At 34.2% G+C, this 14768-nt stretch overlaps 2 protein-coding genes across 3 annotated transcripts in view; one reads left to right on the top strand and one right to left on the bottom strand.

Annotated features, from left to right (window-relative positions):
- Positions 1-1908: 1908 nt before the first annotated feature.
- On the top strand, positions 1909-10859 carry LOC122147667 (probable signal peptidase complex subunit 2). 2 transcript variants are annotated; one of them, XM_042770864.1, is made up of 6 exons: positions 1954-2043; positions 2334-2446; positions 3312-3395; positions 4806-4966; positions 5086-5220; positions 9613-10859. In XM_042770864.1, exons 2-6 carry the CDS (start codon positions 2444-2446, stop codon positions 9797-9799), a joined length of 570 nt encoding a protein of 189 aa, XP_042626798.1. In that variant the 5' UTR covers positions 1954-2043; positions 2334-2443; the 3' UTR covers positions 9800-10859. The 2 variants fall into 2 exon arrangements, with proteins under 2 accessions (XP_042626797.1, XP_042626798.1); XM_042770863.1 differs by lacking the exon at positions 2334-2446 and having other exon boundaries at positions 1909-2043.
- Positions 10860-12786: 1927 nt separating this feature from the next.
- defbl3 (defensin, beta-like 3) overlaps positions 12787-14768 on the bottom strand; it is a 3129-nt gene continuing 1147 nt past the window's right edge. Inside the window, exon 3 of the mRNA XM_042770865.1 lies at positions 12787-13527. Within this exon, the coding sequence (XP_042626799.1) occupies positions 13506-13527 (22 nt within the window). The 3' untranslated portion in view covers positions 12787-13505. The remainder of the gene's footprint in view (positions 13528-14768) is intronic.

Below are 14768 nucleotides of genomic sequence, written 5' to 3' on the forward strand. Positions count from 1 at the left end.
TTTGTCGGAAATCAAACTTGAGTATTAAGAGCTTGTGTTCACATGTTTGTGTAGAGTATTTTGGGGCCTAACTGTGCTAATATTATTACTATACTGTTTTTCGCTATTAAGTAAAATAGTTTGGGATTTTAAAACGCTAAGAGCATTGTGTAACAGTGTTGACATTAGTTATGATTTCTAAAGAAAATCTTTTATTATTATTATTATTATTATTATTTAAAACCTAACTTTTTTTCTATATTAAGTGTTTTGACACTCTCCTAACTGTAATCTGCATTTGGACTCTTCAAATGATGCAACACCACAACAACAATAAAAAATAAAATAAAAAAAATCAAGCATGCTCACTTGATTTGGCAAGAAACAAAACAAGTATGTGAATTTGCTTTAATACATTAGTTTTCTGTCATTGTATTTTTTGTACCCATATTTCACTTTAGCTTAATGTTCACACTAATCTAAAGGGCTACTTTCATTTCAGAACTATATCTATTAAGCTTTGTTTACTAGAGAGATCTATTTTGTGACTTGTGTCTGCCAAGAAAGCTTTAATGTTACTTTTGCTGAAAACAGACACATTCAGTTGGACCACATGCATATGGACATACATTTAATCTTGTCTACTTTTGACCTTGATCTCATTTTTTTATTGCAAACAGATTAATTTCTATACCGTATACTTCTTTGTTATGTGCCAACATGTCTGATATCTGCAAATCGAGGAATCTATCCTTTTTTTTTTTTTTGTAGTTTGTTATATACAGTTCTGTAGGCTACCATATGAACTATTGGAGAAGGTAAAATAGATTTTCTTATGCATTACTGTACAATTTTGGAAACATGACTTGCCTATATTGATACAGGTTCAAAGATGTTAATAGGGACTGTTTCTGATGGGCTTTCAAAGCACTTGGATTGTCTTCCACTGCTGGAAGGTATTGCTGGATTTGGAAGAGAATGTTGCATTTGTTTGGATTCTGTGGAGATGTAAAGCACACATATTTATTTGAACAGTACTTTGTAATAATGTCATCTTTTTAAATATTGCATTTAAAAAAAAAAACAGGATTTTCTCGTTTCAGTCAACAAAACACTATGAGGATTAAACTTGACAGGAATGAAAAAAATGTAGCATTCATTCAGAATTTTACAAGTTTTTGTGTGTTTTGTGTGTGTGTGTGTGTGTGTGTGTTTAAAGTTTTTAAGTATGCCTTGCTCCCTTGTGACAGGCATTTAGTCAATTCTAAAACTTTTTTTTTTTCACTTGATACATTTGCTAATCATTCTTTTCATATTTTGTTATGTTTACCTTGAAGGAATTAATTGAAGAAAATCGAAATAAAAATAAATAAATAAATAAAACTATCAAATTAATAAAGGAAGATAAAGTTAAATGTGGTCTAGAGGTCTTCGCCTTTATTTCATAACTTGGCAAATATACATCTGCAAATAAAGGTGCTAAAAGTACCTGAATGAAATATCTCCCACAGGTATGGAAACCCTGGATCCGCGTGGGATTGGTGACTGTGGGGGGACAGACCCTGGGGACCCAAAAAAAGTGAAACAGGATTCATGTCCATTTGGCAGATAAGAAGATTTTGGAAGTTTTACAAAATAAAATCTTAGGTCCTCAAAGTTACAGCACTACAAGAAAACCAGGGTTCAAACTATTTCATCAATGTCATGCCAGCAGTCGGCTTTTCCCAAAATCAGTAAGTTTAGTTTATGCTTAGTAGCAATTTTAAAGAGCGCGCCCTTAAAGAATTCTCAGTTTTTATTTTCAAAGTTCGAACATAATTTATTTTGTCTCTGTGCCGTTATACCGCAGTGAATTAACGTCACCGCGTCTAGCCAATCAGAGAGCTCGTCCTAGCCCCTGTAGCCCGCCCACTTTTAACAGACGAAGGCGCTCTGTTTCAAACCAATTTCGATTGGTCGGTTTTTGTGTGATTTTAGCCAATCGCAGTCACCCAAGTCACAGCAGCAAACCAACAGGAAGAAAAGATGGCGGCGAGGAACGGGAAGAATGGTCTACTGGAAAAAGTAAGAAATCATTATTAACTGCCGTTTCTTTGGAGATACGTTTATATTTGTGCAACCATCCCTAGAGCACAGCACAATTTATTATTGTGTATATATTTCATCTTTAGCATTTGTTACGCGGATGTGATTGTTGATGCGACCATCGCTCTTGTTTGGGGCCAAAACGTAAACTTGTATAAATGGCTGCATATTATTCATTGTGCATTTAAATATATATATATATATATATATATCTATATATATATATATATATATATATATATATAATATACCTATTTGATGTCGTTTAGATGTGAAGATACAGAAGATTACACAACTGTGCACATAAGTCATGCTCATCATCTTCAGCGCAAGCATATGGTGTTTAGAAAATGTTTTATTTTCTTTTTGCAGTTGAGAAATGGTATGCATATTTTCATTTCTCTTACTCAGAATGCCTATAAAAATGCCCAAGACGTTTTGCACTGTGACTGTATTTAATGTGATCAGAAACTTAATCGTTTAGTTAGAAGTTGGTTTAAAATACTTCATGTATTTAAATGCACAAGCTTTCACAAACGCCCTTTTAAGACAGAATGTTTAGGGGGAAAAAATCAGTAACTCATTTGACAGTTGCCAACCATTTAATTTAAAAGGAAATCTATATTGCATACACGTTTATGGAAGCTATATAAAAATCTAAAATGCCTTTGTGTTTTAAAAATCATTAATTATTATTATTATTATTATTTTCTGTCACTTGTTGCAAATGTGTTCTAACTAAACTGGTTGTTAATATGTTCTTATTTCCAGAAAGTAATAATACTGGTTTCAGTTTCACAAAAACCTTAAAACATTTCCCTTTTTAGAGTCTGACGTGTAATGAAAATAATATCTTGCTGATGATGGGTGCCAGATGTTGATTCATAAGTTGCTCAGACTCATTCAGTGATGAATACACTGGACTGATAACTTGATCAATAACTCGAGTCTTTTTGAGGGATTTATTAAAGGAATCATGCTCCACTTGTTGCAGCCGTATGTTTCAGAGTCCAGCCAGTGAAGACACTGCAATAGAAAGTTTTTTTTATATCATCACATTCGATTCAAACTGGCAAGTCAAATAACTATAATTTACTTTATGCCTGTAGATATACTAGCAGCACAAACTATGTTTAGTTTGCATTCTTGTCTTTCTTGCAAATATGAAAGTTTTAAAAGTAACTTTGACAGTGAGATCTGCTGAAATCATGTGCCTCAGTTTATCTCAATGAATTCCTTGATTTCAGTGGAGGATTGATGAAAAGCCTGTGAAGATCGACAAATGGGATGGTGCAGCGGTGAAGAACTCTCTAGATGATGCAGCTAAAAAGGTGCGCATGTGCTTAAAAGAAATTAAGTTATTGTGTGTATATATATAATATAAATATACACACATACACTACCAGTCAAAAGTTTGGGATCAGAACGGTTTTGAATGTTTCTTACAGAAGTTTCTTATGCTCATCAAGGCTGCATTTATATGATGAAAAATACAGGAAAAAATATAATATTGTGAAATAATATTATGATGTAAAATAAAGTTTTTCTATGTTTAATATACATCAAAATCTAATTTATTGCTGTGATGCAAAGCTGATTTTTTCAGCCCTCAGTATCCAGTGTCACATGATCCTTCAGAAATCATTCTAATATGCTGATTTATTATCAGTGCTGGAAACTGTTGTGCTGCTTAATAATTTTTTGGAACCTGTGATCCTTTTTTTGGGGATATTCTTTGATGAATAAAAACTTAAAAAGAAGAGCATTTATTTAAAATAGAAATCTTTTTAAAAATATACACTACCATTCAAATGTTTGGGGGTCAGTACATTTTTATTCTTTCTTTTTTTTTAAAGAAATTAAAACTTTCATTCAGCAAGGATGTGTTAAATTGATAAGAAGTGATAGAAAAGATTTATATTGTTAGAAAAGATTTCTATTTTGAATAAATGCTGTTCTTTTTAACTTTTTATTCATCAAAGAATCCTGAAAAAAAGACTCCGCGGTTTCCAAAAAATATTTGGCAGTACAACCGTTGCCAACAATGATAATTCTAATAATAAATCAGCATATTGGAATGATTTCTGAAGGATCATGTGACACTTTATACTGGAGTAATGGCTGATTTAAATTCAGCTTTGCATCACAGAAATAAATGATAGTATTTTTGATCAAATAAATGCAGGCCTAATGAGCATAAGAGATTTTTTTTAAAAACATTACAAGTCTTACTGACCCCAAACTTTTGAACGGTAGTGTGTGTGTGTGTGTGTGTGTGTGTATATATATATATATATATATATATATATATATATACACACACACACACACACACACACAAACACATATCTTAAATGATTAATGGGTGTAATAAAGGTGGCTTTGTGAAGTATTTTCCAACCTTGTTATTCTAGTTCTATTCTATTCTAAGATTTGTAAATAAAACTAGAAAAGGTATTTTTTGGAATGGGTTTTGATTTCAATAACTCTTTCAAAGGGGTGCTATAGGCACTGTATTTTCTTACTACCACTTTCTATTTTGTAAAGCTCGACAATGTTTTTCTGCACATCAAAACTATATTCTTTAGTTTTTCAATTGTTTTACTTCAACAAAAGGTTAGATTTTTGTGAATATTTTGAGTGAAAGACCAAAAGGATAAACAATGCAGATTTATTCTTACAGCTGCCTTTGCTCATATTTACGTAGGGGGCTAGTAATAACCTTTCTTTTTCAACCATAGGTTCTGATCGAAAAATACGGCTACATTGAGAACTTCAATTTAGTCGATGGACGTCTCTTCATTTGCACGGTCTCCTGCCTTTTTGCCATTGTAGCTTTAATTTGGGACTACCTGCACCCGTTCCCAGAGTCCAAGCCTGTACTGGCCTGCTGCGTCATCTCATATCCTTCACTGAGCAAACTCCCAGCAGAGTGGAGATCAACTATTTACACTGGAGCTTTGAGTTTAAATGAATGTAAACCGGGCACTGCTTCAGTTTTTGTCCTTAACAGATCCACACATACTTCATCATGATGGGGATTTTGACCCTCTACACCTCTTACAAAGAGAAGAACATCTTCCTGGTGGCCATGCAGAAGGACCCAGCTGGTATGGACCCGGATCACATCTGGCAGCTTTCCTCTAGCCTAAAAAGGTGAATTTTGCATTTGTTTTTCTCATTTTATTTATTTATTTATAAAAATGTATTTATTTTACCTTTTTGCATAGGGCAATTTCAATCCCCAAATCCTGTGTTTTGGATGTCTAATCAATTTAATTCATAAACCTTAATATTAACAATAATATGGCCATATTAAAAGGTTTTTTTTTTTTTTGACTTAGGGTGTGCTCACACTTGTCATGTTTGGTTTGATTAAAACAAATCTCTTTTGCTATAGCTCTAATAGTGCTTTCACACCTAGTCACTGCCATCCAAACCCTGGTGCACACCAAACAAGCGGACCGAGATCACTAAAAAGATGGGTCTCGGTCATCTTCCAAACAAACTCTGGTGTGGTTTGAATGAAATATATAGGCAAGACGTACCAAACACTTCTAAACGAACCAAAAACAGGAAGTAATGACAAGATGAGACACTATGCGACATGATTTGATGACGTGGAAGGAGCAGTGTATCCAAAACAAAATGAGCAGAGGGCAAACAAGAAGCAACGAGGAGGTAAAGTGCCTTTTATGAGCTCTTTGTGAGTTCGCAGGTGGTGAAAATAAAATCATAAGTACACGCAATAATGAGCGGGCAGTCCAGAAGACGGCATTAGGTGTGTTCGACTTAAAGCGGCACAAAATATACATCATTCAACCCGACCAATCAGGTTGTGAATGTATCACTATGCCTTTAGGTTCGGTATCTTTAGGTTCACTGTCAAAAATGCCAGAGTGAACGCTAAGCGGACCAGGACCAAATGTATCGTTTTCTTTTTTTGGTCCGGACCAAACAAACCAAGAGAACCGAACAGTGTGAACGCACCCTTAATAAAAAACGATCAAAAACATTAGTTAACAAATCACAGCATTAAACATTAATATTTGATTAGCCTTTTAAAATGTAATCCAATTAAGTATACTATTAAAAATATTATTATTATGTGTGTATATGATATAACAATAGTTGTTTTTTTGTGTGTCTCATATAGTCCTATTGCAGGCACTGAAAACACCACAAGTTTAGTAAACGAAACTGCAGCAACCATTTACAATGGATACATGCATAACATGTAGATTTCTCATTTAAATAGCAGTCTCTCTGCGCTTCAATTTTCATAGACACTACTTCACATCACAGTTTGATACTTTTGATTTATTATTCCAAAATTTGCCAATTTCTGTGACATTCCACATTATACTGTTAATTCTATTTTTATGACTGGATTCTGTTTTCAACATAGTAGGGGTGTGCGATATTTATCATATATAATATCATACGATAATATCATAATTTTTGTTTCAACGATATGTGAGCTGACATTATCAAGTATGTCACTCTGTTTTGCCAAAAAAAAAGCAAAACCACATCTTGAGTCCAAAAGCATTTACTGCATAATGAAGCCTATTACTTGCCACCTTAATTCAAGTTACGAGGGCAAAAAATATCCCTGTATGAGTTGTAAGATGTATGACATAATTAAGTATTATCACACAAGCAAGAGTGCAGTTTTCCTAAATATTAGTGTTTTAGCGTGTTCCCAAATGTAATATTGATTTTATACAACAGATCAACAAAGTTGATAATACCGAGTTACATTTTGGATACAGTATTGTCTGTTCTTGCTATGTTTCACTAACAAAAATAGTTCCAAAAAGCCAGCGCAAAACTGATGTGCCTCTCAGGCGATGTTTCATACTTGAATGAATCTGTTTCTAAACGAATCATTTGGGTCAATGATTCAATGACCCATTCGTAAAGATGGACATTTGCTTTGTTTCTAAATGAACCGACCATTTTGAACAAATCGTTTGAATGAATGATTCCAAATCCGATATAGTGTGTATACTATTCTGTTATTATTAAGCCCCATGAAAGCTACATAAACATTATAAAGCACAATTAAGTTTTTGTGCACTATATTATAAGTGTTCTGAAGCCATTTTACAGTTTAATGTGAGGTACAGGTAAATATTTAAGTCAAGTTCACATCAACTCTTCTCTCCGCTGCGGCTTGTGTTCGGTTATGACAGTAAAGACGATAAAACTCTCTCCAAGCTGGTTAAATGTTCCTAATGTTATATTTGATCTGTAAATAAAGATAAGTGGTTTTGCATAAAAGGAATTAATCGCTGTGGCACCTTGTTGCTTGAAGCGCATCATTCTGTGCACGGGATGCACACAAGCACTTTACACCGCTCTGTATTTGGAGCTTTTTGTATTATAATACTTTTGTGCAATGAAAGATAATTAATAGCCTTTCTTGTTTGTCTTATCTGTCATATGTTGTTGCCTCATTACTCTGCTATAAATTTAAAGAGCAGGTCATATGGTATTTTAAAGTCTCCTAATATTGTGTTGGAGTGCCCCACAACAGGTTGCATCTAAGGTCAGAAAACATTGTAATTTTCTCAGCATATACATTTAATATTAGAGTCATTTGCAGATGATTAGGAAACGATTCGTTCCAAGCAAGTTCTAAGCAAACCCCTCCCTTCCACAAGCCTACTCTGCTCTGATTGGTCAGCTGGACAAGCCTGTTGTGATTGGCACAGAGAGTAGTCACTGAGCTAGTTTACCCTCACTACCACTGACAAAGCACCTTTACATAAAACAGTAATATAGTGCTCCAATCCGTTCTTATGACATAAAATACAAAAACTCTTATGTAAGTGAATCGTGCCCACAGCTAAAGTTTAGCTGCTAAACTGTGAACACTAGGTGGATACGTTAGCCGAGTGCTAACGTGACTATCTAATGAAACAATACAGTTTGTAAACCAAAATATGTCGACTTTAATGTTTGAAGAATGAACAAAATACACTGTCTTAACTTTTAATCAGAACGCAGAACAGTTGTATCTCTCCCGCATTAACCCAATAACTGCCGGTGGCGGTGCAGCACAATAAACAGACTTTATAATAATTGTGAAATTGCTGTGTGCTACACTACATTTTTTATTATTAAACAAAGTCATTAGAACAACATCAGTATACAATAATCGACACATTCTTAGGAAATAGTGGGTTCACAGCGAATTATCAGAACTACTTCAGTAAGACAGTAATATCGTGCTTTACCTGGAAACCTAAAGCTGCACTAGGTATACATCACATATTGGCACAAAAAAATTATATTTTGAGCACTCAATTGAAAATCTACACCTAACGTATCAATCGTACTACTTACAGGTCGTGGTTCAGAGAGCTTGTTAGTCCAAATTAAAGAAGATTAGAAGCCAACGAAGATAAAAGCCCAGATTAGAGAAGCAGTTCTTGATAAAATGACAAGCACACAACAAAAGGGTCGAATTGTATTTCTGTGATATCCTTGAACACCGCGTCTTCTCAACATCATGTAAACACACTAATAGCAGAAGTGTTTGTGGGCAGGTCAGACTTTCGCGGTCAGGCGGGGATTATGCAAATGTGTTACCCAGTGACGTATACTGGTAACAGGCAAAAGATTCGAAAATAAAATTTAAGGAGGTTTTTCAAAAACCCATATGACCTGCTCTTTAAAAGAAATGTCTTTTCATTTGAAGTGGATCAAAACAGTTAATCAAAGTTGTCCTAAGACAAGAACGGGTATTGTTTTGGTTTTAGGACAACTTTGATGAAAGGTTTTGATGTTGACTACTCTAGTATATATTTACATAAATGTATTACTTGTTTTTCATGTATGTGTTTTACAACAATACAAAGAGCAATGTGTAGGCCTACCAAATTTAGTACTACACTTATTCACCTTTATTTGTTACCCAAGAAATATATATATATATATATAATATATATATATATATATATATATATATTATATATATATATATATATATATATATTTTATTATTTTTTTTTTTTTTTTTTTTTTTTTTTTACTAAAGTTTAGGATTTTATAAAATTGTGCACTCATTATTTTTCTACAGTAACTTTTGCTACTGGATTATCCATTAACCTAGTTTATAACCTGGTTTATATTGTCATAGATTATGATTATATATTTTTATTTTTCTTTATAATGAAGCTGTCTATATTTAGTAGATTGTGTGTAACATACAAAAGAGTGATGATCAACCTGCACATTGAGGTATAGAAATTCTACACTGATTTAAAAAAAAAAAAAAAAAAAAAAAAAAAAAATGGTATCGGATCGCTAACGGCTCTGAAAAAGTGATATCGAACTAGCCAAAAATTATCAAAAAAATCTCCAAAAATTACAAGACTTTTTGTTCAATATTGCACACCCATAGGTGGTAGAACAAACCCCTTACTGTAAATGTTTAATGACATTGCTATACAGTTAACAGTGTTTTGTACAGTAGTGCCGTTCTTCAGAAAAAGAAAAATCTAAATTGATTGCAACTAACTGATTTGTTTCCATTAGGTTTGATGACCAGTATACTCTAAGAATGTGTTTCACTGATGGGAAAACCAAGCAGTCCAGGGAGACTGAGTTTACGAAGTCAGTCGGGGCGTTCTTCGACGAGAATGGGACGCTGGTGATGGACCAATATGAGAAATCTGTCTCAAAGCTTCATGATACATTGGCCACAGACAAGAAGACAAAGTAACGTTTAGTAGAAACTGGCTGCACTGGCCTTCAGTGACTCAGCACATGCAGTAACGGTGGCTTTAGTGAGTGTTATCAGAGTTTAGCTCACAGCTATAATGTTACGTAAGGTCAGCACAGTGTTCTATTGCTTCTGTTAAAGAAATGGTCCAGTTTTCCTTTTTGTTAACTTTTTTTTTTTTTTTTTTTTTTAATAAATGCAAGTTCAGTTTATTCTGGTGTTTCCTTTTAATGCTCTTAATAAAAATCCAGACATTGTTACAAAATGCATAGAAAAACAGTGTTCTTCAATAGAATGAGAATTTATGGAAAATGTAACAATCACTTTAAAGAATTTGTTCACCCAAAAGTCTATAAATGTATGTTTTTCATAAAGAGCAGTTACCATGAAGTTTTTAGGTGTTGGGAGGATATTTATATTTTCATAAAGCAAAATAAGTCCCTCCTTACTTTAGGAGTGTTTTTGGAGGTGATCCACAATAGTGCGCCCACATTTCATGATGCCTTGTGAAGATGTGTGTGTGTATATATCTTCACGTGTATATTAATCTTTTCAATCTGCACATTTTTTTCTATTCTGAATTCTACTTGTTGTTTAGGCTTTGAAAGACAACGCAAATCAGAAAAGGGACTGTGTCCATCTGTTTAGTTGTTCCCGTGTCGCTCTGTTACTTTTATGTTTGGCCATTTAATCTTAAACCAGGGATAATCATTTTATGTTCTTGTTTTTTTTTTTTTTTTTTTTTTTTTTTTTTTTTTGGAGCATTGGATCAGTTTTGACCTGTTTTTCACACTCAGGAGTGAATGGACCTGAATTTCCTGTTTTTCTTTCTGTGTCCTGTCAACAAATATTTTCAAGTAGATTATCTATAATTTATTTAGAAAGAACTGTACATCTGGATGCAGTCTGTTTCTCCATATTGTTTAATATTAGGCTTGCTGAATTCCTTGAAGGATTCTAAGCATTTTTGTCGCATGATATTTAGCTTTGGCTACCCATATTGTATGTGCCTGTTATCAAACAAACAAAAAATTAAATATAAAGTGATATTGCATTTTTACATATCTATTCTGATGTCAATCTTTCATTTTGATAACTTTTGCCAGATCTGATTTATTCTTTTTTTGACCACCTTTACTCATTTCCCAATTAAATTAATGTTACTTTTATATATATATATATATATATATATATATATTATATATATATATATATGTATATGTATATATATAATGACAAGATTAGTGCTATATTAGTCACACTTATAAAAGTAGGAATGCACCATGTAAACTGTTTCAACATTTGGCTTAAGCCACAATTGTTTTTTTTTTGTTTTTTTTTTATTACAGTAAAGTTACACTGCAAAGGTCAAAGGTGGCACAGAAGCACTTTTGAAGTGGCGTATAGGTATGTTTACACAGACTGTTTCAGGCTGCTCAGAGGTGGCATGAATGCATTTACAAAGCATACTTGATACTAGGGGCTGAGGTGGGTCTGAGCGGGCATAAATTAGTCTGGCTTTTGTGCGGCATTAGATTTTTACTCAGATTTTTTAAGGAAGCATAGTGCAGCCTTAGCTCTGTAAAGATGCCTATTATTTATTTATTTACCGAGCATACATTTTAAAATAAAAATGTATTTCTTTATTTGCTTGAAGTTGCATAACTATTTCATCCAGACATACTTTCAGATAAACATACATAATATTTTATACAAATAAACATTCAGAATAAGATGTTTATGTGATTCAGAATTCTAGTTAACTGTCCAAATAAAGATGCATTAACTAATTGTTTTGACTGTGTTACAGAACAAAGGTGTAATAAAATTGATTTATTCTACATGGGCAGGTTGACCTTCTGGATTAAAATATATACAAAAAAATAAAATATATTTGTGATTTATCTCATTTTTTTCCCCCTTTAGAATTAAGCTTAACAATCTCACAATTCTGACTTTTTTATAAACTCATAATTGCAAATTGTAAAGTCCAATTCTGAGGGAAAATGTGAGCTCACAATTAATTGTTTTCTTACAGTTGTGAGTTATATCTCACAATTCTGACTTTATTATTTGCAATTGTGTTATAAAAAAAAGTATCAGAATTGCGAGATGTAAACAATTCTGTGATAAAAAGTTGCAATTAATCATAATAATTATTATTATTACTAGGCTATTATTAGTAATAAATAAATTTTCTATCTAGTGGTGGAAACGGGCTTCTATAGACCAGCTGAAGAAAAAAAGAGTGTAGGTTTGAATTCGGTCATAAAATCGAAATATACAATACATTTCCACCTAGTTCAAGTAACTACTGCGGTGTATTGTTGGCAGTGTTGTGGAGGAACGTGCGTGATCACACTCACAGATCCACTTTATTGAATGGGGCCAAATGTGAGTCATTCCATCCATGTGCATCAGCGTGTTAGAAGCACAATGGAACAAACCCCCACTGTTTACACAGGCTCTGCCGTCACAATAATGTCTAGGGCACAGACTGACTTTCAAAGGGTACAATTGTTATAAGGCCTGTCTGAGGCCTGAGTCACTGCTAAAAATACAGTTTTTAAAATCTGCTAAAAATCTTATTTACGGTATTGTATTCTGTATTACATGTGCTCTAACATGCAGTCCTCACACAGTTGATTTTAAAGTCGCAATGAATCTTTTCTTCCATATTATGATCATTTGAGAGAAAAGGATTGTGGAAAAATATAGATGCGGACGGGGTTCTGTTCATCGGTTGTTGAGTGGATGGAGGCAGATCTGAATGTGTGCTTGCGGTCAATTGCAAGAAAACAGACTAATGATTGGAGACGTCTTGCATGCGAAGTCTGTTGATTCACTGGAAGGTCAAATTATTACATTTTCATAAAAATTATGAGTTCAAAAGTAATTTTATTGGAATATGATGCATTCATTTGCATTTCAAAAATTCTGTAAGCCATCTAAAACATGACATTAACTAAAATTCTGAATAGAGAGAGAGAGAGGGGGAGGGGGGACTTCTTTAAACCTTCTAAAAGATGAATTTTATTTAATTGAAACACCATAAAATACAAGACAAAGCATTCAGCAATCCAGTTGCTTCATGACCGAACTGTTAAAAGACATCAAACTTGCATTTGCACTTTATGTATTGGATGGGATTGTTGCCGTTATGAGAAATGTGGGTCAGCGAACTCGTTACTTAATGCAGGTCATACCGTGGAAACCAAAGCTGAGCTGCTTTCTCCATTAATCCAATTAGAGCAAATTGCACACAAACATATTGCATACAGTGACCAGTATAATAATTAACAATGGGTCAGTCTAAATTCTGAGTGTATATTGGCAGATCATTTTGACAATCAAAATGTGGATATATCTTAAATGGAACTTTTGCTGCTTTTTTTGCTCAGTCTTATTTAAGGTGATTGTTAAAGCAGATGACAGAATAATGCAAACATTTTGCCGCATAAATCATCCTTGAGGTGCGGTCACATTTACCGTTGCACCTCGCTGACCAACAGAAAGCTGCTTGGATTGAAAGTGACTCCATACATCTCCACATTGTTGAAAATTTACAACCTTTCCTGAATGCCAAATTTGGCTGATGTGACCGGACCTTTATGCTAACATTCGTAAATCGGCACAGCATTTCTATTTTCGCTGAAAGAAGAGGTTCTGCACGCTGTCTTGGTAAGCAGGAGCTTCTTCATAAAGGTTAAAATCGCAAAGCACAGCACCTGCAAAAGAATAAAAAAAATATTGAGAAATGTAAAGTTGAGAAAAATATTTCGACAAGATTTATTTGTGTAACTTTTTAGGCAGGGATAATTAAGCACAACTGACAGCATCAGTATATCTGTCTATGTACATCTACATAGATGACATATCAAATGTTTAAACTGAGAAAATGTATCATTTTAAGGGAAAAATAAGTTAATGATAATATATTTCATGGCATCAACACATCTCAAAAAAGTTGGGACAAGGCCATTTTTACCACTGTGTGGCATCCCCTCTTCTTTTTATATCAGTCTGCAAACGTCTGGGGACTGAGGAGACAAGTTGCTCAAGTTTAGGAATAGGAATGTTGTCCCATTCATGTCTAATACAGACTTCTAGTTGCTCAACTGTCTTAGGTCTTCTTTGTCGCATCTTCCTCTTTATGATGCGCCAAATGTTTTCTATGGGTGAAAGATCTGGACTGCAGGCTGGCCATTTCAGTACCCGGATCCTTCTTCTACACAGCCATGATGTTTTAATTGATGCAGTATGTGGTCTGGTATGTGTTGTTGTCATGTTGGACAATGCAAGGTCTTCCCTGAAAGAGACGACGTCTGGATGGGAGCATATGTTGTTCTAGAACTTGGATATACCTTTCAGCATTGATGGTGCCTTTCCAGATGTGTAAGCTGCCCATGCCACACGCACTCATACAACCCCATACCATCAGAGATGCAGGCTTCTGAACTGAGTGCTGATAACAACTTGGGTTGTCCTTGCCCTCTTTAGTCCAGATGACATGGCGTCCCAGTTTTCCAAAAATAACTTCAAATTTTGATTCATCTGACCACAGAACAGTTTTCCACTTTGCCACAGTCCATTTTAAATGAACCTTGGCCCAGAGAAAACGCCTGCGCATCTGGATCATGTTTAGATACGGCGACCTATTGACCTATAGAGTTTTAGCTGGCAACGGCGAATGGCACGGTGGATTGTGTTCACTGACAATGTTTTCTGGAAGTAGTCCTGAGCCCATGTTGTGATTTCCATTACAGCAGCATTCCTGTATGTGATGCAGTGCCGTCTAAGGGCTCGAAGATCACGGGCATCCAGTATGGTTTTCCGGGCTTGACCCTTACGCACAGAGATTGTTCCAGATTCTCTGAATCTTTGGATGATATTATGCACTGTAGATGATGATAACTTCAAACTCTTTGCAATTTTTCTCTGAGAAACTCCTTTATGATATTGCTCCACT

Source organism: Cyprinus carpio, chromosome A15, assembly GCF_018340385.1.
Source record: "Cyprinus carpio isolate SPL01 chromosome A15, ASM1834038v1, whole genome shotgun sequence".
In the NCBI taxonomy this organism is placed as follows: domain Eukaryota; kingdom Metazoa; phylum Chordata; class Actinopteri; order Cypriniformes; family Cyprinidae; genus Cyprinus; species Cyprinus carpio.